The 20,548-nt window shown below is 52.3% G+C and overlaps 1 protein-coding gene across 7 annotated transcripts in view; it reads left to right on the top strand.

The window, feature by feature from the left end:
- Positions 1–20,548, top strand: part of Otof (otoferlin) — a 101,541-nt gene that overhangs the window by 63,164 nt on the left and 17,829 nt on the right. For all 7 annotated transcript variants that reach the window (XM_052746063.1, XM_052746064.1, XM_052746062.1 and 4 more), the window contains 13 exons: positions 3,829–3,960; positions 8,966–9,028; positions 9,556–9,640; positions 14,509–14,668; positions 15,734–15,920; positions 16,074–16,260; positions 17,281–17,504; positions 18,082–18,190; positions 19,033–19,213; positions 19,313–19,433; positions 19,899–19,999; positions 20,106–20,196; positions 20,310–20,426. In XM_052746063.1, the coding sequence (XP_052602023.1) occupies positions 3,829–3,960; positions 8,966–9,028; positions 9,556–9,640; positions 14,509–14,668; positions 15,734–15,920; positions 16,074–16,260; positions 17,281–17,504; positions 18,082–18,190; positions 19,033–19,213; positions 19,313–19,433; positions 19,899–19,999; positions 20,106–20,196; positions 20,310–20,426 (1,758 nt within the window). The remainder of the gene's footprint in view (positions 1–3,828; positions 3,961–8,965; positions 9,029–9,555; positions 9,641–14,508; positions 14,669–15,733; positions 15,921–16,073; positions 16,261–17,280; positions 17,505–18,081; positions 18,191–19,032; positions 19,214–19,312; positions 19,434–19,898; positions 20,000–20,105; positions 20,197–20,309; positions 20,427–20,548) is intronic.

Below are 20,548 nucleotides of genomic sequence, written 5' to 3'. Positions count from 1 at the left end.
TAATTATTAGTGTCTAAAAAGAGACAAACTATTGGTGGAAGTATAAAGGCCACTCCACGTAGTTAAAAGGGAGGTTTATTTTTGTGGGGTAACTTACAAGTAAAGGGATAGATTACAGAGTCCGGGAAAGGTGTGGCACAGTCCAGCGGTGTTCTCTGGAGAACTCTGCTCAGTCTACCTCCAGCGTCCAGGATCCAGGAACCAAGAGAGCCGGCGCATCCGGATCTCTTAAGGGCTCCCATCTTAGCCCCACCTCGTAGGCATGACAGTTACCGGAAGCCTCAATGGGGGTAGTACTTCCATGTCAAAGCTGGAACAGCTACCCACGACAACAAACCACTGTCACCTCCCAGGGTGCACTCTGCCCAGGAGAGTGGGCAGCTGCCCTCATAGCACAGATGCTCATGAGCCTAGTCTGTCCCCAGGTCTCTCTTTCTGACACTGAGGCCTCTCCCATTTCCAGCATCTTTCCATCTCCCAGGCCAGCCCCAAGCCCCCAGCCTCTGCTGGACTCCTCCCCTCCCCTTCCCCTCGGCCTCCATGTCTTCCTATTGCCCCTCCACTCCAGCCTCCCGGTCACCACTAGCGTGATCTACCTGCCTGGTCATGGCTTACCTCTGGCCATGGAGACCAGGGGACACAAAGAATGCTGGGTGGGTATCCCTGTCACCTCTTCCCTCTAACCTCCCCTGACATTCTTGATGCATGCATGAACAGAAGTCCCCAAAGCAGGTCATTATTCTTGGGGTCTTGCAGGACATTTGAGTAGACTTTTTTTTTTTTTTTTTTTTAACTCAACCCAGCACTGTTCCTTGTGATCGCTTGGAGAGGGCTCTTGGGAACTCTAGTCCTTACCTCAACAGGAGATGGTGGGACAGCCAAAGGTGCCAGCTGGTCACGTGGTGTCGCCCCCGCCCCGGGTTCCCTTTGCTCCCTGGTTTTTCCTGGAAAGGCTATGTGTGAAACAGAAGTTTCTTTGCTTTCCTGCATCTTCTTTTTTTTTTCCCCGTTGGCATCGTGGTTTTGGTTTTCTCAACATTCTGATGAGTGGGTGGCCCGTCCCCTCCTGACAAATACAGAGGATGGCCACATTGTTGCTTTTCACTGAAAGTGGTAAGACACACAAAAAAAACTGAAGCAGAGATCGGGGAGGCTATGGGAGGGGGCTTCCCTTCTGCCCTGGTACCGGGTCCCTCACCTCTATCTCACACTCCCAGGCTTCCCCCTGGGACCCTCCTCATCCAGAAATGTCCCTTCCCCCATCTCTTCATTTCTTTCAACCATCTGCTCGCCTCCAAACTTCACCCGCCATATTGACTGTCAGCTTCTGACCCGGGTCACTGTGGCTGGCTAAGCTCCGCTGCAGAATACAGAAAAATGAATCCCCAAACAGGGAAAGGGACCAAACAGAGGAGGGGGACAAAAGATGGAATACACACATGAAAACCAACCACCCTCTTGGAATGGGACAGTTAATCTCCGCTGGCACAACTGGCCAAAACCGTACTTGTCTGTTTCCCAGCCCTAAGTTACAGAAGACCTTTTTCTTTGGCGGAGAGGGTGGAAGGGGGTGGGGGGTGCTAGCTGTAGATTAATAGAATTGCTAAACCTCTTGCATAAAAAGGTTTCTGGAAGTTAAAACTCCATGCACCACTGTGCAAGGAATATTCCAGAAGGACTCTTAGTGTCGCTTCATCTTCAACTTCTTGGAGCTAAGTTAATTAGCCTTGTTTCCTTTTTGGTTCCCTGAAGAAATGGTAACTGTTGTGACTCTCTCAAGCGTGGATTCTAAAGCCTTCAAACCTCAGCCCCTCTGGCCTCTCAAGCCCCAGAATAGAAGCGGCTGCTCACATAGTTCAAGTATGCCTTCAGCGCACATCGCTTCTGCATTTCTGTACTTTCTTGGCAGTGGTCTTATTGGTGTTAGGGTTTCTATTTCCCTAGCATCGTTTCTGCTGTGTGGATTTTTCTCGGTCTTCGAGCTATTTATAAGACCTTGAAGAACACAGTGGATGGTAATTTTAGTAAGGATTCTTTTTATCTAAAAATGGAAAATAATCCTCCTGAGTAAAATCGTATTTAGAAGTTGCATCAAAAGCATAACAACTAAAGTGCCAGAGGCCCAGATGAGCGACACAAACAGCTGTTCTTACAGTCGAATTAGCTATCGGGGAAATGCTGACAGCGACCCGAGGCTTTGAGTTAAAACGCAAGTTCAAGTCTCCTGTGGAGCAGTCTGAAGCATCCCACCAATGCTACCTACATGGCCGCTACCAGAGGCACCTTCTGTCTGAGAGGCCACTTATGCTGCTGGCTCTCCATTCATGGAGTGTTCAGTACTGTGATGCTTCGAGGTGTGCATCATCTTATTTAACTCTCTCTAGCTAGGGTCTCAGCCTGGAGCTAAGAATATGCAGTTCAGTGAGCCCATGGGGTCCTCTGCATCCATTCCTGGCCATGTGTCAGGTTGAGGCTCAGCGCCAAGACCAGCCACCCAAAATCTGTACCTGTTTCTATTTTGCCATAGCAATCCTAATGGGGACTGGCCCTGCCAAATCCAAGGCCGGAGCTAATGGCTTGAAAAGAAGACTCAGAAAAAATAGCAGTTGCATCAAAAATCACACTCCTTCCTCTCCCTTCCCCTTCTCTCCCCTCCCTTCCCCCTTCTCCCCTCCCTTCTCCTTCCCTTTCCTATCCCCTTCCCTTTCTATCTCTCTCTATATATATGTCTCATTTTTTCAGTTTTATATCTGTACATATAAATACATTTTTCACATATATGTATCTTTATATGCATCCTTTAGCTATGCATATCTTTATATGTATGGGCATATAAAGATATAAGGGATCTCTTATGTATATTCTAAACTAAAATATGAATGTACTAGTTTAAATTTTATAAGCCAGTATTCCTTTATAGTAAGATCCCTGAGGAGTAGGAGTTTATTCCAGCCTCACCGGTGCCTGGCCCCAGCAGGTGTCCCCTAAATAGTTATTGACAGAACAGACAGCTGCACCAGGGTTTCCCAGGACAGAAGATCCCAGGGAGTTAGAGGCTGCGGAAGGGCACGAGAGAATGCACACCACATACTCTAACCACGCCAGAAAGTGAGGTTCCAGCCACTCCAGGAAGTTCGACAAAGGGCACGGGCTGGGACATTGGGAAGGGGCCAGCTTTCAGAAAGCCGAGGGTATGTCAGAGGTCTACAGTGTAAACAAGAAACCCTGGACAGGACCCAAAGCAAGTTCAGGGAGAGTTGAGCAGCTTGGCCTGTTTCTGAGGGTGGGAAACCGGCGAGGCAGGCCTGGCAGCCCGCCCCCAGCAGAGCCAGGGCATGAGGGAGAACTTGGAACCCGGGAATCAACGGGAACTTTTAGTGGGCACAACTTTTTAGCTTTGTTCATAATGTTTCAGTAGAATTTACTGTTTGCATTATGGCTGTTTGCATTCATGGCTGTCCATGGCTGCCTGGGGTGGACTGGGCATGCCTGCCTGGCTTTAGAAAAACGGATGCCTGACCTTTCTTCCACATGGGTGAGATTGATCAGGAGTATGGCCTAGAACCAGGATTTGGTAATGCTTCTCCCTTGGGCAATTCTGTAACACTGACCTAGAGGCTACCCAGCCCCCACACCTCTCTCAGTACAGACATCCCAGGATCACCCAGCGAATCAGGGGCCATAGTCAACCCAGAGCCTGGGGTCTGACTGCAAGCTGGACTGTCTCCTGAAATTCCTAGTCCTGCTGCCTGATCCCATGCTCTGTAAGACTCGACTCTAATAAGATGCCTGCAGTCCTTCATGTCGCCCTCTCTCTTCCTTTGGCAGGTCAGCATCACAGTGATCGAGGCTCGGCAGCTGGTGGGCTTGAACATGGACCCTGTGGTGTGTGTGGAAGTGGGCGATGAGAAAAAATACACATCGATGAAGGAGTCCACAAACTGCCCTTACTACAATGAGGTCAGTGACCCCTATGGCCTCCAGGTGGGAAAGGGACTGACATGGGAACAGGAGCAGCTGGGAGTTGGAGGCACAGAGCCACCAGCCCCAAGGTCTTGGCCCACCTTCTTATAACCCAGCACACTGGCATGCAGCGCCACACCCTCTGTACCCCCAATGTGGAACCCCTGTCTAGCCCTGCTGTGGCTACAAGCCAGCCATGCCTACCTGAGGGTAGGGCAACTCACACCAGCCTAGCCCGGGTACCATTGACACCATGAATGAGTCCTTCCAGGTACCATGTCTCGCCTACATCCATAGGTACAGCAATACCCACCATACATGGATTCTGTTGCCCACTGCACCTGCAGGGACACTCATGAGTCTCAGAGCCTTAACAGTTTGATCTCCCCATCTTACAGAGGAGATAAGTGAGGCCTCAGATCAGGAAGAGCCTTCCCAACACCCCTAGGGAGCTATTGATGGGATAAAGCCCACATTGACTCCAGATGGGACCCCATCATGATTGGGTTTGGAGAAGGTGGCGAGGCCTTCCCCTAATGCCTGAGTACATTTCAAGTGTCTAGAAGTCTGGGTGTCCCAGACTCCCTGTCCTGGAGGGAACACTGGGTCTGTCTACCCCAGTGACTTTAGTTAGCAAGGGGTGCCAGGCTAGCTCAAATGATGTATCCATGTCCCGGACATGTGTGAGGAGAGCTGAGGGTGTCCTTGTGAGGGCAGCTGTGGCAGCTGTGGGGCTTCCAGCAGCACAGTGCAGGACCCAGGAACACTTCCGCATTTCAGCTCAAGCTTGACCAAACTCATGTGTGTCCACGGGTTACAGGTTACAATGTTCCAAGCTGGTGTCCCACTGCTCCCGCACCCTCCCCAACCAGGGCAGGACATCACTGCTCAAGGGCCCTCCAGCCCTGGGTGGAATCAGGATATCCAAGCTGGACATCTCGGATCTTCCACCAGGAGACATTTCTGACTGGAAAGCTTCCGCTCTAGATAAGGGTCCACTTTCCTGTGACGCCTATGGAGAGGAGTCCCAGCGGCTCTCGGGTTATTTGATAGTGATGAAGCCGCATGTGGCCGACTTGGAGGTTCACCTTGCATCAGACCCACGTACCTCATATTTCAGTCGACTTGCTTGCTCCTCCCAACGTGGCTTCCCAGCTCTATGGGCCCCTAGCAAACTCGTATTGTCTCTGCAGGGACCCAGCTCAAATGACCTTGCCATTGAGCAATCCACCCTGCCTTCTGAGTCAGAGGTCAGCACGTCTCTGTGAGCACTAATGTGCCTCAGCTGTGGTGGCTCTTTCACGTTTTTATCCCCTTGTGGATGAGGGGCTGCAGGTTTCCCTCACTGCTCTCCCAGCTCAGAACCTGCAGGTACATGGAAGGCTCATAACACTGCTGAGTGGACCCTCACTGAAATGAGGGAGCATTTGCTAAGTGCCAGACCATGGTGCATGGGGCAGCATGGAAACTTCCGGGCTGGCCAGAACACAGCTTCTACCCTCGTATGTCGCTTCCTGGCCACAGCTAGAAACCATCCCCTCCCCTCCGCTCATCTCTGGCCATCTTCTGCCTCATCCCGGTCATGGGTGTGCTCTTTTGCACAAAGCCAAGTAGCTCTGGTTTTGTTCCTGTCTCTTCCCTCTAAACTAGGGTTTCTTAAACTCGGCCGTTTGGATATTTTGGAGTGGAAAATTCTGGATTGAAAGTTCTGGGTACTGAGGCTACAAAATGCCAATAACAAAATGCCTTGTAGCCGTAGCAACTAAATATTTGCAGGTGTTGGCAAATGCCCGTGGGAATTAAACTCACCCTCAATTAAGCCCCCCTCTCTACACTACGTTGCTGTGACTCTTTGCAGCCCCAGGAATGGTCTCTTTCCTTTCTTTTCCTCTTCAGTGAAAAACACTATCGTAGGGTTTCTATTGCTGTGAAGAGACACCATGACATAGCCCCTCTTATAAAGGAGAACATTTAATTGAGGATGGTTTACAATTCAGAGGTTTAGTCCACTATCATCATGGCGGGAAGCATGACGGAGTGCAGGCAGACATGGTGCTGGAGAAGGAACTGAGAGTTCTACACCTGGATCAACAGAAAGAAGAGAGAGAGAGAGAAACACTGGGCCTGGCTTGGGCTTTTGAAACCCCAAAGCCCACACACTTCCTCCAAGACCATGCCCTACTCTAATAAGACCACATGCCCTAATTCTTTCAAATAATGCCACTCCCTATGAACCTATGGAGGTCATTCCATTAAAACCACCACAAACACCCTTCTAGCCATGGGGATGCATTGCTTCTGGAAAGTTCTCTAGGAAGCAGGAATCTTCCTTTGGCTCCACTAGAACAGCAGAGGCTGGTAGGAACCCTCAACTGACTTAGCAGATCACTAAGCAATCCCAGGAAAGAATCATGCTCAGAAAATACAAGGATTGTGATTCCAGCCAGCCCAGAGCACACGGAGTCTGGCCCCAGCTTAGCCAGCTCCTTCCTTGGGCCTGGTCCGGTTCTTATGGCCTGGCAGCTCATCAGCATAGCTTTGAGCCTGTCTGGGAAGAGAGACTGGTGACTTTTGTTCTCCCATAATAGCCTGGCCACACGTGGACCAACACAAAGCCCCTTTTCTATGTGCACATGTGGTCTACCTGGCCAGCCTGTGGCCTTTGCTCCTTCTCTCTTCCAATGCCCACCTATCACCTTTGCCCTGGACCCTCCCGTTTCTTCAACCCAAAGGACCCAGCATTGTACCAAGACCCTAATCCTGTCTTCGCCTTTTTTCTGGCTCTTTCCTTCTCTCTTGCCCATGTGGCACTCTACAGCAGAATGTTGTAAGCACAGCCACCTCATGGATACCCAAGGACAGGAACCTGGAGTCTGTCACCCACCACCTAAACGTGGCTTTTCTCCACTTCCAGCTGGACCCCCACCCATCTCCTATGAGCGCCTCCATTCACAGAAGATGTGGGAGCTGTCCCCACCCTCACTCTCGGTCACATTCTTCAGCTCGTTCCTCCTTCCCAGGAGCTCTCGTAATACCCTCCTGCTCTGTGGTCGCTCCAGAACCTTCTCCCCAGCTTCCTAACCTGCCGTGGCTTTCTCAACTCACCAAGAAAGTCTGTCGCTTCCTAGAGCCCTGAGCCCTCTTCTGGGCAGCCTTCTCCTCTTGTGTTTCTCTCAGGTGTCTCCTCCATTCCCACAGCTCTGTCACCATCCTCGTGCTGATGGTTCATTCCCAAATCCGACTCCAGAGCTGCAGACCCTCACCCCAGCCAGCACCCCAAGACTTACCAGCCGCGCACACCAATTAACGTTTATTGTGCCCTTACCAAGTGCACAACTGAGTGGACTGGTATTTGCTCTGCCCGTGACCTTGGGCTATAGGGCCTGAAGGAGGCAGTGCTTCCTGCTTCCTTTTTTTCTTTTTTAATTTGTTTTTTTTTAATATTTATTTATTTACTATGTAGACAGTGTTCTGCCTGCAGGCCAGAAGAGGGCGCCAGATCTCATTACAGATGGTTGTGAGCCACCATATGGTTGCTGGGAATTGAACCCAGGTCCTCTGGAAGAGCAGCCAGTGCTCTTAACCACTGAGCCATCTCTCCAGCCCCTTAATTGATTTTTATCCTGGTATGACCAATGCATGTGAGTCTATTTGATGGGTAATAGGGATTTATTAAGATATAACGTGAGGAAATACTCTCACGAATACAGAACTGAGTAAATAGCTGTATACAGCATTCTGTCTGCATATACACCTGCAGGCCAGAAGAGGACCTCTGGAAGAGCATTCAGTGCTCTTAACCTCTGAGCCATCTCTCCAGCCCTCCCTTACCTTTTGAGAGGTCACATACAACAGCAGGAAGCACCGCCTCCTTTGGACCCCGTAGCCCAAGGTCATGGGCAGAGCAAATGCTACTACCACTGAGAGCTGTCATTTTGATTTTATAACCACACCTGTCTCTGTGTGATCATGCCCCTGGAGTAGGACAACATGGTCATTGTCCCCACAGCACAAGGGTAAACACAGAAGAAGTGACGGGTCCAGCAGTAACAGCTGAATGTCACTGTCTTTATAGACAGCCCTGCCCACAGTGCTTGAGTTAACTGTCAGATAGGGGTATCATCAGCAGGCTATTGACCAGGACTATTGACTACAGCGAGAAATACCCGCTCTTGGGACATTTGCTCTAACCAAAGCCCTCTGGTAATGTTGCCTTCTTTGCCCCGCCCACAAGTTCATCAAAGCAGTAGTCCCTGTGCTCACTGCCCACACCCTAACCTCATCCCAACGCACCCAAGGTCAAGGATGGGGACTGTGAGCCTGGAGGCTCACAGCCGAAGAGAACAGTTCACAAAGCAATGTTTCTCTCTCAGGGCTAAGGAAGTGTCGTCTTAACCCGAGTGCATCGTTCTGAAACTCCCTGTGTTTTACCTTTTAACACTTCTTAGGTTGGGGTGCATCTCCCAGGCAGCGCTGAGGTTTTGTGGTTATCCATACGGCCTTCACACCAAAGTGCACCTCATGGTTAATAGCCTGCTTGATTCCGTGACATGGCAGTTGATGTCTGTACCCCTATTTTACAGCTCTCTGGGGGACAAGCCAAAGAACACGTGTATAAGTCTATACAACTAGAAAGGGGCAAAAATGGCTGTGAGCGCACAGGTTTCCTGGCCCCTTGGTCAGGACTCTTCCACACACAGCACGTAATCAGAGGTGCTCAATTTTTTTGACATTAGAGCGTGATATCATCTACAAATGTGGTGGGCAGCCTGCAGCGTGAACACGGGTAGTGAGTAGATTGTTCCATCCCCTGGGAGTAGAGGACCCAGCCTAGGAGATGGGGCTCTACTTCTCGCCCATTCAGACTCTCAGAACCCAGTGGGTCCGCACTACTGCTCATGTGAGCTTTGAGACTCATGGGGGACATGGTGGGATATAGGCAGGCCCTGCTCGGAGGGAGGGGCCGGCAGTGACATCACTCTGGGTCCTTCCTCCCCTCTAGTATTTCGTCTTCGACTTCCACGTCTCTCCTGACGTCATGTTTGACAAGATCATCAAGATCTCGGTGAGTGGAGAGCAGCTGCCGCCAGCAGGACTTACGCTGGATCTCTGCACAGCCCCGTAACATGCTGTTCATAACACAGCAGTCCTGTGCCTGGACGCACAGCTGGACAAAGGGTCGCAGGGAATGGATATTGGGCCCCTCTTGCCCCCTTCAACTGGTTCATAACATGTAACATGCCCCTGTAACATGCTGTTCATAACACAGCAGTCCTGTGCCTGGACACACAGCTGGATGCACACCTGGACAAAGGGTAGCAGGGAATGGATATTGGCCCCCTCTTGCCAGAGCATAAAACCTACTCACGCATACATGACAGCAGTGGGGGGAGGGGCTGATGCTCTTACGAACAAACCAGCCTGGCCCCTGCCAAATACCTTCCCACTTTACTATGAAACGTGGGTCCTGAGAAAGACAGCGTTAACACTATCACTAGTGGGCCCTACCCCTGCCCCTGCCCCTGCCCCCGCCTCCCCCCAAAGACTTCTCCTCACCCAGCCTAACTGGCTGCTGGTGGTTCTGCCCGGAAGGTGATCCACTCAAAGAACCTGCTTCGAAGCGGCACCTTGGTGGGCTCCTTCAAAATGGATGTGGGGACCGTGTACTCCCAGCCTGGTGAGTAACCCCCTAAGAATGGACTGGTGCATGCATTTCCAGAAGCAACATATGGAGTCCTTCCCGCTCTATTGGTTCCTAGCTCATCCATCAAAGAGCCCAGACACAATCCACTGGCCATTAGTATGCAGCCATGGGGGTGGCAGGGAAGTGATGTGTACTCTACACACAGATGTATGGGCCACATGTACCATGTCTGATAGTTGCTTGGTCATTATGGCGACAAGGGATCTGGGAATAGTGGTACAGAGAGGCAGCTTCAATACATGTGGCACGAGAGAGCATCAGTTCTGTGTCATATGAGAACAGTTATATTGAGGACAATGAGAGGCCTGGGAGGTGCCATGCCCACCCACTGCCTCTGGCTGGCACCTGCTGAGCAGAAAAAAACAAAACAAAACAAAACAACCCTGCCATCCTTACAAACTCCCTGTCACCCCCTTCTGGTAGTTAAGAGGTCTGAGGCTCACAGATGTGCCAGGGTTTGACCCAGCCAATCAGCTAGGTAGGGAGTACCAAGGCATGTGTTTCAGAGCACCCATAAAGTCACACTGTCCAATCTAAATGTGACAGTGGATGGCAAGTGTAAGACAGCAACTTTGGGGGACTCTGGACTCTGAAAACACTTTTCACAAGGGACCCAGGTCCCCTGAGGAACAGCCATGGTGGGAGGGGCTGTGTCTGATTCATCATTCCACAGGTATCTATGGCCAGCACTGTGTGGAGTTGGCAAGGGCACCTCAAGTGATGGTCTAGGAGGCTTGTCATTATGTGGCCAAGTTGGGGATATCCATGTCCCTGAAATGAAACCGCTCAGAAGAAACCCTTTGATGGTGACAATACCATCTCATTCTACCATGTCACGTTTGACCCTCACAAAGTAGATGGACACACACTAACATCCCTTCCCACTTTACAGAGATGCCAATGAGCAAGAAGAAATGGGGTAGGGGCCTTGGAGGTGATACTAACAAGTAGGTGAAAGAGTCAGCTCTTTCTTGTGGCCTAATAACACTCAGCTGGTGCCCACTGTGACAGTGGCTTACATCAGGAAATGTGAATCTAGTATCTAAGACTGCACACATGAACTCACAGATCAAAACATTCCAGATGTTTGAAGCCTTCAAGCATCTAGCTGGCTACCTGTTAAGGCAGACAGGTAGACTGGGGGTGTAAGTCAGTTAATGGAGTACTTGCCTGATATACCCAAAGGGGTGAGTTAAATCCTCAGCACTATATAAACCAGGTGTGGTGGTGCACAACTATAATTCCAGCCCTTGGGAGGTAGAGGCCAGAGAATCAGAAGTTCAAGGTCATCCTTAGCTATATAGCAAGTTCTCTAACTGGGATTCATGGAAAGGTAGGTTGACAGGCCCAAAGTGATGAGGGGACTTACCCCTTGTAAGAGGGAGTGCTTGATTCCCTGGTACCCAGGCCTCTCCACTGCCCCACATAGGCTTGGGGCCTCCAGGACTACATTGTTTCCCAGGAAACATGCCCGGCCATGGTCCATAGGTTTGAGTGCTGCTGCCAGCATCTCTGGAGATGATCTCTTCTCTAGGCTGAGCATCAGCAGGCCCTCAGCCAAGATAAAGGGGAGGGTGGAAAGCCGGTGGAGACCTTTTTTTTTTTTTTTTTTTTTTTTTTCTTTTTTTTTTTGGTTTTTCGAGACAGGGTTTCTCTGTGTAGCTTTGCGCCTTTCCTGGAACTCACTTGGTAGTCCAGGTTGGCCTCGAACTCACAGAGATCCGCCTGGCTCTGCCTCCCGAGTGCTGGGATTAAAGGCGTGCGCCACCACCGCCCGGCTTTTTTTTTTTTTTTTTTTTTTTTTTTTTTTTTTTTTTTTTGGTTTTTTCGAGACAGGGTTTCTCTGTGTAGCTTTGTGCCTTTCCTGGAACTCGCTTTGGAGACCAGGCTGGCCAGGCGGTGGTGGCACACGCCTTTAATCCCAGCACTCGGGAGGCAGAGCCAGGTGGATCTTTGTGAGTTCGAGGCCAGCCTGGGCTACAGAGTGAGTTCCAGGAAAGGCGCAAAGCTACATAGAGAAACCCTGTCTCGAAAAACCAAGAGAGAGAGAGAGAGAGAGAGACCAAGCTGACCTCAAACTCACAGAGATCTACCAGGTGGTTGTGGGGGTTTTTTTGTGTTTTTTTTGTTTTTAAGATTTATTTATGCCAGGCGGTGGTGGCGCACCCTTTAATCCCAGCACTTGGGAGGCAGAGCCAGGTGGATCTCTGTGAGTTCGAGGCCAGCCTGGGCTACCAAGTGAGTTCCAGGAAAGGCGCAAAGCTACACAGGGAAACCCTGTCTCGAAAAATCAAAAAAAAAAAAAAAGGTTTATTTATTTATTATGTACACAGAAGAGGGCACCAAATCTCATTACAGATGGTTGTGAGCCACCATGTGGGTGCTGGGAATTGAACTCAGGACCTCTGGAAGAGCAGTCGGTGCTCTTAACCTCTGAACCATCTCTCCAGCTCTTCGGTGAAGATCTTAATACACACACACACACACACACACACACACACACACCCCGGTGACTGAGTTCTGGTTGAGAAAATGCTGCTGTTGCAGAGGAGGTTGGTAGGTTCAGACGCTGGGCCAGACACAGTCCAGCGGGTCTAACTTCCCAATCCGTATAGACACCGTTGTTCCCATCTGACAGTAAGGAAACAGACTCTTCAAACGTAAATTGCTAGTTCAGAACTCCCGGGGTGGCAGATAGAACTTGAGCTCAGGCCTTCATGGGCCTTCAGCACAGCTTTTCCATCAGGGTAACCCACTTCCAGACTTGCTGCTCCTGCGGGGTCTGCCTCTGAGTCTGGTGCCCTCACAGAGGCATGGCTTGTCTTTTAAACGGCTCTCCAAAGTTTGGTCTGACCACAAGTGCAGGAACTTGCTCGCTGCTGCCCTCTGCCGGAGATGGGTTGTGGTCACAGAGGCCAGAGTGGCGGGCCTTTTTATAGCCTTCCCTCCTCAACCACAGACCTGAGAGCCAGGCAGAGGCAAAGCCTGGAGCTGGGTCTCCTGGTTTTCTTACATCTCCAGCTGGAGATTGCAGCATCCAACCTGAGAAGAACTTCAGAGGCCATAAACCCAGTGTGTACCCCCCACAGGGCTGCCCCTCAGCTGCTCCCCTGATAGCCATCAGGCTAAAAGTAGGATCCTCGCCACCTGTATTTTAGACAACTATTCCATGTATGTCTGAGCCAAACCTGTCATCTGTATTTATCACCTATAATCTTCACCCAGGTTTTCAGGTTCGTCTTCCAATCACTGTGAGGTTTAAAGGTAGATTTTGTGTTACCCGAATCTTATTCTTTCCGTATTAAATCCCCCCTCCTCCCATTTCACTCAACCTCATACACGCCTGCCAATTTACCCATCCATACAAACATCCACTCCTTGTCCACAGCCTAACAGCTCCTGCTACCCATGTATCCGCGCACCTTCTACCCATACATCCCCAAGGCCAGCAGGCACCCACATTCAGCTCTGTCCGTCCCACCAGCCATCGGGTTACCCTTCCTACCTCTCTCTGCTCAGAACCAGGAGGTTCTGGGGATATACAGCACCCTCTTCCTAAGGCCACCAGCTGGAAGTCCCCAGCAGAAGGACTCCAGTGACGCCAAGCACTAAGGCTTCCTGGCCTCTCATCAACCTTGAACCTCACTCGACACTGCCGTGGCTTTAGCTCTCTTGACAGCTGGGCCAGCGGACACACACACACAGCCTGGATTCTGCTCCCTGCCTCAACCTCACCTCAAGGGTCCCACTGGGGTCAGGACCTTGGAGGACGCAAGTGAAAAAGGAAGTGGGGTGACAGTTCTGAGCCCTCGGAGGTTTCATTATCTGCAGGAAACGATTAAGAAGGTACCCACACCTGGTACCTGCTCACTAGCTTTAAAATGAACCCGGTGAGGCAGATCTTCCTATAATGCCTCCTTGGTTGACACTTGTCCTGTGTCCTGGGGACGCGGGGGAGGCACACTACTAATCTCTGTTTCGGTCTAAACATGGAGACAGTGTATAGATGTACAGTGGGGGGGGGGGCAAGGACACGGGGCCCTGAGAGCACCCAGAGGTCAGAGCCCATCCTCTGAAGTAGTCAGAGGAGGCTGCATGGAAGAGGAGACGCTTGGACAAAATGAGTAGTTTTCCGGCCAAACGAGGGGAAAGAAGGTGAGGACATTTGGAACAGACATGGTGGCCTAGAGTCTGGTGGGATGTGGGCTCAAGAAGCAATGAGCCCTTTGCCTGGACAGCCCTGGGGTGGTGGAACCAAGAGGGAAGAGAGTATCAGGACTCCCTTGCCAAACCCCTGGGCTTCAAGACACAGCAGAACTCAGAAGGGCCGGAAGCGGGGACATGATAAGGAGCCTCTATTTTTTTTTTTTTTTTTTTTTTTTTTGGTTTTTCGAGACAGGGTTTCTCTGTGCAGCTTTGCGCCTTTCCTGGGATTCACTTGGTAGCCCAGGCTGGCCTCGAACTCACAGAGATCCGCCTGGCTCTGCCTCCCGAGTGCTGGGATTAAAGGCGTGCGCCACCACCGCCCGGCAAGGAGCCTCTATTTTAGTAAAACCTGTCTGGCAGCTGTGGGAGCAACTGTAGCAGGGAGCAGCGGGGAGACCACAAACTCAGAAACTGACTTGGAAGCAACTTGGAGTCCTGAACTGCGCTCCTGGGTGGGGCGCTGCCCAGCCCTGTAGCTACAGAGGCCCTCTGTCTTCATCGCGTGGATGTAAGGAGAGCTGCGGCCCCAAGTCTCCTGGGCCCGCAGACTTGAACTTGCAAGGTCTAGCAGGCATGTCCCATGGCCTGGCTTGGGATGGGGATGACGGGTGCGATGCCCTTCCTCACCACTGCAGAACACCAGTTCCATCACAAGTGGGCCATCCTGTCGGACCCCGATGACATCTCTGCCGGTCTGAAGGGCTATGTAAAGTGTGATGTCGCTGTGGTGGGCAAGGGAGACAACATCAAGACACCCCACAAGGCCAACGAGACAGAGGAGGATGACATTGAGGGGTGAGGCCCCCATCTCCCCTAGAGACCTGCACACAAGCCCTCCTTCCCCCAAAAGGAAGCTCCTGAAGTGGCCTGAACCCAGAGTTCCTGCCATGACCCTCTTACTTCCATGATTCCCCACCCCCACCCCCCGCGCACCAGTCTCCCCTCCAGGGTGGTGTGGCGGCTGGGGTTAATAGAGGGCAGTGCTTTGACATCCAGACTTCCAACGGAGAAAGCTGCTGGAAGCAGGCGATGCTGGCAACTAGGAGGTTCTACCGCTGCCAGGGCCCAAGGGTTCCAGTGCCATGTTGCAGGACAGCAGAGAGATGGCATGCAGTGTGCCAATCTCAGGCAGCAGATGGTGGCTAAGAAATACTTCAAGACATTGTCTGGACTCTCAAAATGTGCTGGGAGCCCGTGAGCCTGGTCTACCATGGGCGGGGGAGGAGACCAGCGCCTGGGAGGTTTTTGTCTCGGGGAGAAAGGTGGCCCAGAGATTTGAAAGTTGACGCCATGATGAGCATCCTCTACAACAGTTTACAAAGCGCTCACACACTGTAGCCTATGTGTTGCTCTTCTGAGAAGCGGCTATTAATAGCATTGCCACCTTAATGCAGAAGAAACTGAATCTGGATGAGATTGGAAGCCTTTCCCAGAACCCTAAAAGTGGATAGGCACCAAGAATTAGTGTCTTTAATCTGAGTCTGGGTCCTCTAAAGCTGTCCTTCACAGATTATGCCAGGCCCCAGGGGGATATCGCTGCTAAGATGGGGTGTGTGTGCACGTGTGTGTGCGTGTGTGTGTGTGTGTGTGTGTGAGAGAGAGAGACAGAGAGACAGAGAGACATGTGCAAGCATGCCCTTGCTTTATCTCGTCTCCCTGACCCCCATCCTCTCCACCTGTCATACCCCTCATTTCCCTGACCCCCATCCTCTCCACCTGTCATACCCCTCATCTCCCTGACCCCCATCCTTTCCACCTGTCATACCCCTTGCATAGCTCTCGGGCTAAGGACCTAAGATGCAAAGAGGATTCTCTAAGCCTGGTCCCAAGGTGAATATGATGTGCCGCCTGTGCTCACAGGAACCTGCTGCTCCCCGAAGGCGTGCCCGCGGAACGTCAGTGGGCCCGGTTCTACGTGAAAATTTACCGAGCAGAGGGACTGCCCCGGATGAACACAAGCCTCATGGCCAACGTGAAGAAGGCCTTCATCGGTGAGAACAAGGACCTGGTAGACCCCTACGTGCAAGTCTTCTTTGCTGGCCAGAAGGTACTGAGGATGGAGATGCTGGAGGAGGGGATGATGGGCTTCAAGTACAGGTGGTGGGTGGGAGGGAGGGGCAAAGCAGGAGAAGTCGGGAACCTCCAGCCGGGGACGCATGCGCCAACGCGGCACACACTAGCCGTGACTTCGCCTCACCAGGGCAAAACATCGGTGCAGAAGAGCAGCTATGAGCCGCTGTGGAACGAGCAGGTCGTCTTTACAGACCTGTTCCCCCCACTCTGCAAACGCATGAAGGTGCAGATCCGAGACTCCGACAAGGTCAATGATGTGGCCATCGGCACCCACTTCATTGACCTGCGCAAGATTTCCAACGATGGGGACAAAGGTCAGCGGCAGAGCATGGATGTATCGGGGGGTGAGAATGGGGCATGATGGGAGGGGTAAATAAAGCCCCTTCCCCTTACACCACCCCTGGGCCTCAGCCAGACAGGGCTTTTAAGGGTCTTATCTGTAGCCCCTCCCTGAAGGAAAGGGAGGACGCACGCACACGCGCACACGCACACGTTTTGTTTGTTCATTTGTCTTATATAGACCAGGCTGGCCTTGAACTTAACAGATATCTGCCTGCTAGGATTAAAGGTGTGGGCCCACATTCAGATTCTGGCAAAAGGGGAGAGAGAGAGAGAGAGGGAGAGAGAGAGAGAGAGAGGGAGAGGGAGAGAGAGAGGGAGGGAGGGAGGGAAGGAAGGAGAGAGAGAGAGAGAGAGAGAGAGAGAGAGAGAGAGAGAGAGAGAGAGAGAGAGAGAGAGAGAGAGAGAGAGAGAGAGAGAGAGAGAGAGAGAAGACAAGGCATAAGGACGAATTAGACTCACATAAGGCAAAATTTGTCGGATGAGGCCCAACAAATCCTAAGCCTGAGAGAAGTAGCTGGTAACGGAGAATGAGGCTGCTCTCCAGCCCCAGGTCCTGTTCAACCCACCATGATCACAGCCCAGGGTGCTTCTCCCTGAAGGAGCTGAGGGCCCGTGAATAACCAAGAGAACACAGAGAGGAGGGAAGGTCTCCTAAGCAGGAGGGGCAGGATGTGTGTACATCCTACATCCAGAAACGAAACAAAAACTGAGGATCCATGCTGTGGAGGGCAGGAAGTGGCGCCTGTCCAAAGGTGGTGCCTACAGCTGTGGGAAACAGGAGTCTGGCTTTCTCTCCCACACACCTCACCAAGGCCCCTGCAGAGAATAAGACACCAGAAGGCACAGTATATAGGCATGAAAAAGCAAGCTGCCCCATACCTGCCTGGGACCCAATAGCCTTGAGCTTGGTACCCAGCAGTCCACAAAGATCCCTGCATCCTGAGTGAGCCTTGGATGCGACACAGTCTTTCTACCTCCCCTCACGGCCGCAGGCTTCCTGCCCACGCTCGGCCCAGCCTGGGTGAACATGTATGGCTCCACACGCAACTACACACTGCTGGACGAACACCAGGACCTGAATGAGGGCCTGGGGGAGGGTGTGTCCTTCCGAGCCCGCCTCATGCTGGGACTGGCTGTGGAGATCCTGGACACCTCCAACCCAGAGCTTACCAGCTCTACGGAAGTACAGGTGGAACAGGCCACGCCTGTCTTGGAGGTGAGGGCAAGCCCGTGCTGTGACACGATCCCTCACTGAGTCCTCTCCTCAACATGCCAGCTGAGTTCTGGTTTTTCCCTCTTGTTGCCCTGTCTACTCAGAGGCCCTCCTCTGGCCCTTTTGCAAGTCCTCAGTCCTCACCTACTATTGACCTGTGCTCTACCCAGAGATCCCGTTATAGCCACCAGCAACCAAGATGGTGTCCCCATGGCTATCCTTGTGTCTACAGCCATCCTCTCAAGGACAACTAGGCTGGGGGCTTGAGTCCAGACTTCCTACCCCCAAAGCTGAATAGGACACACCCCAACTATCAGCTGAGAGCCTTTCTGTGACATTAGGAACCTGACCCAGGCCTGTTACCCCACTAAAGCTCAATGTAGGGTTTTTTTTTTTATTTTTTTTTTCCCGAGACAGGGTTTCTCTGTGTAGCTTTGCGCCTGTCCTGGAACTCACTTGGTAGCCCAGGCTGGCCTCGAACTCACAGAGATCCGCCTGGCTCTGCCTCCCGAGTGCTGGGATTAAAGGCGTGCGCCACCACCGCCCGGCTTCAATGTAGGTTTTAACTGCTCCCCCACAGAGCTGCACAGGAAGAATGGAAGAATTTTTTCTATTTGGAGCCTTCCTGGAAGCCTCGATGATTGACCGGAAAAATGGGGACAAACCAATTACCTTTGAAGTGACCATTGGTGAGTGCTGCTGGGGTCATGCGGAGGGTTTCAGGTTCGGGGTTGTCACCGTTGACCCCGTGCCCTAGGCTACAAAGAGTGGGTGTCTTAGGGTTTCTATTGCTGTGACAAAATACCATGACCATAATAAAGCAAGCTGGTGAGGAAAGGGTTTATTTGGCTTACACTTCCATGTTGCTGTTCCTACTGAAGGAAGTCGGGACAGGAACTCAAACAGGGCAGGAACCTGGAGGCAGGAGCTGGTGCAGAGACCATGGAGGAGTGCTGCTTACTGACTTGCTCCCCATGGCTTGCTCAGCCTGCTTTCTTATAGAACCCAGGACCACCAGCCCAGGGATGGTACCACTCACCATGGGCTGGGCCCTCCCCCATTGGTCACTAAATGAGAAAATGCCTTACAGCTGGATCTCAAGGTAGCATTTCGTCAGCTAGGCTCCTTCCTAGCTTGTGTCAAGCTGACACACAAAACCACCCACCCAGTACAGTGGACAACACTGATGTGTTTCCCCGACTGTCCTCGAATGCCCATGAAGCGTATCTGGTTCTTGAAAGTGTACTTGACTCTAAGAGAGGTCAACCATCACTTCCACCAAAGAGCCAGACTGGGGCTAGAACATTAAAAGAAAGAAGGGGGAGCCCCTCCCCACCCCACCCCCATAGTAGAGGAGAGGAGAAATCCAGGCTATGTTCTGAGTTGGCCACAGCTATCATCAGACCTCTCCCTTAGGGGCGACGTGAGACCTTTCCCTGGATGGTGTCTGAGCCCTTTACCTCTCCAAGAGAGAGACGTGGACTGGATGGAGGGTGGGATGTAGGCCTCTTACAAGCCACTCTTTGTCTAGGAAACTATGGCAATGAAGTCGATGGCATGCCACGGCCCCCGCGGCCTCGGCCCAGGAAGGAGCCTGGGGACGAAGAAGAAGTCGATCTGATTCAGAACTCCAGTGACGATGAGGGTGATGAAGGCGGGGACCTGGCCTCAGTGTCTTCCACCCCACCTATGCGGCCCCAGATCACAGACAGGTGGGCTGGTCACTCGCCCAGCCTCCAGCGGCCTTGGCCCTCACCTCCCAGGGCCCTGGACTTCAACATCCCTGAACCCCGCTCTGCATCCCACACCAGGAACTACTTTCACCTGCCCTACCTGGAGCGCAAACCCTGCATCTACATCAAGAGCTGGTGGCCTGACCAGCGCCGCCGTCTCTACAATGCCAACATCATGGACCACATAGCTGATAAGCTGGTCAGGGCCAGGCGGGGGTGGTGGGATCTGGAATTCTGGGCATGTGTGAGGGCCTCACCTGTAAAACACAGGCTGTCTATCCAGAGGCTGTCTTGAAATAGAGAAAGGGGACCCCCCAACAGGATCCCAGAGCTCTGGAGTAGAGTCTAAGGGTCTGACCCTCTAGGTCTGGGCTCTCAGAGGCAGCTGGGCAGGCTTCAAGTCTGCACCAGGCCTCTCTCCAGCCCTGGGTCCTGCTCAGCCCACCATGGTCACAGCCCAGGATACTTCTTCCTGGAGGAGCTGAGGACCCATGAGTAACCAAGAGTCCCTAATGTCTAAAACAGGCTCTGGGAACTTGGCTCCTTCATAATACATATGGAACGGCCCCCCGTTACTAGGTTCCTCTTTCCTGGGGTGAATGGGACGGACATCTGGGATGAGGAGGGCTGGGGCCCAGAGTGCACTTGAAACCCCGGTTCACAGGAGGAAGGTCTGAATGACGTGCAGGAGATGATCAAAACGGAGAAGTCCTACCCGGAGCGCCGCCTGCGGGGTGTGCTAGAGGAACTGAGCTGTGGCTGCCAGTGAGAGGGTGGACGGGGGAGGGCAGGGTGGGACAGTGGACACTATAGTCAGGTCAGGGCAGAGGAGACTAAGCCCTGGGTCTTCCCTACCCCGGTCCCTCTACAGCCGCTTCCTCTCCCTCTCGGACAAGGACCAGGGCCTCTCGTCCCGCACCAGGCTGGACCGGGAGCGCCTCAAGTCCTGTATGAGGGAGCTGGTGAGTTACAGCTGGACCCCGGGATCAAGAAAGCCAATGAGCAGGGACATCTGTTCCTGATGTCGTGGCTCAGGCTGTCACTGAAAGCTGAGTGTTCCTTCTACCTACACCAGGAAAGCATGGGACAACAGGCCAAGAACCTGAGGGCTCAGGTAAAGCGACACACTGTCCGGGACAAGCTGAGGCTGTGCCAGAACTTCCTGCAGAAGCTACGCTTCCTGGCAGATGAGGTGGGTGGCCGAGAGGACAGGGACAGCCTAGAAAAGGGCTGACCAGAAAGCACACACCCTGGGTGGATCCTGTTGCTCAGATAGCCACTCTGGACAAGATGGAGCAAGTTCAGTGGGAGAAA

The sequence above is a fragment of the Peromyscus californicus genome, unplaced genomic scaffold, assembly GCF_007827085.1.
Source record: "Peromyscus californicus insignis strain IS unplaced genomic scaffold, ASM782708v3 Scaffold_1__1_contigs__length_55948999, whole genome shotgun sequence".
NCBI lineage: Eukaryota > Metazoa > Chordata > Mammalia > Rodentia > Cricetidae > Peromyscus > Peromyscus californicus.
Note: the sequence above shows the minus strand (reverse complement) of the source record. Positions and strands in the feature narration are given on the sequence as shown.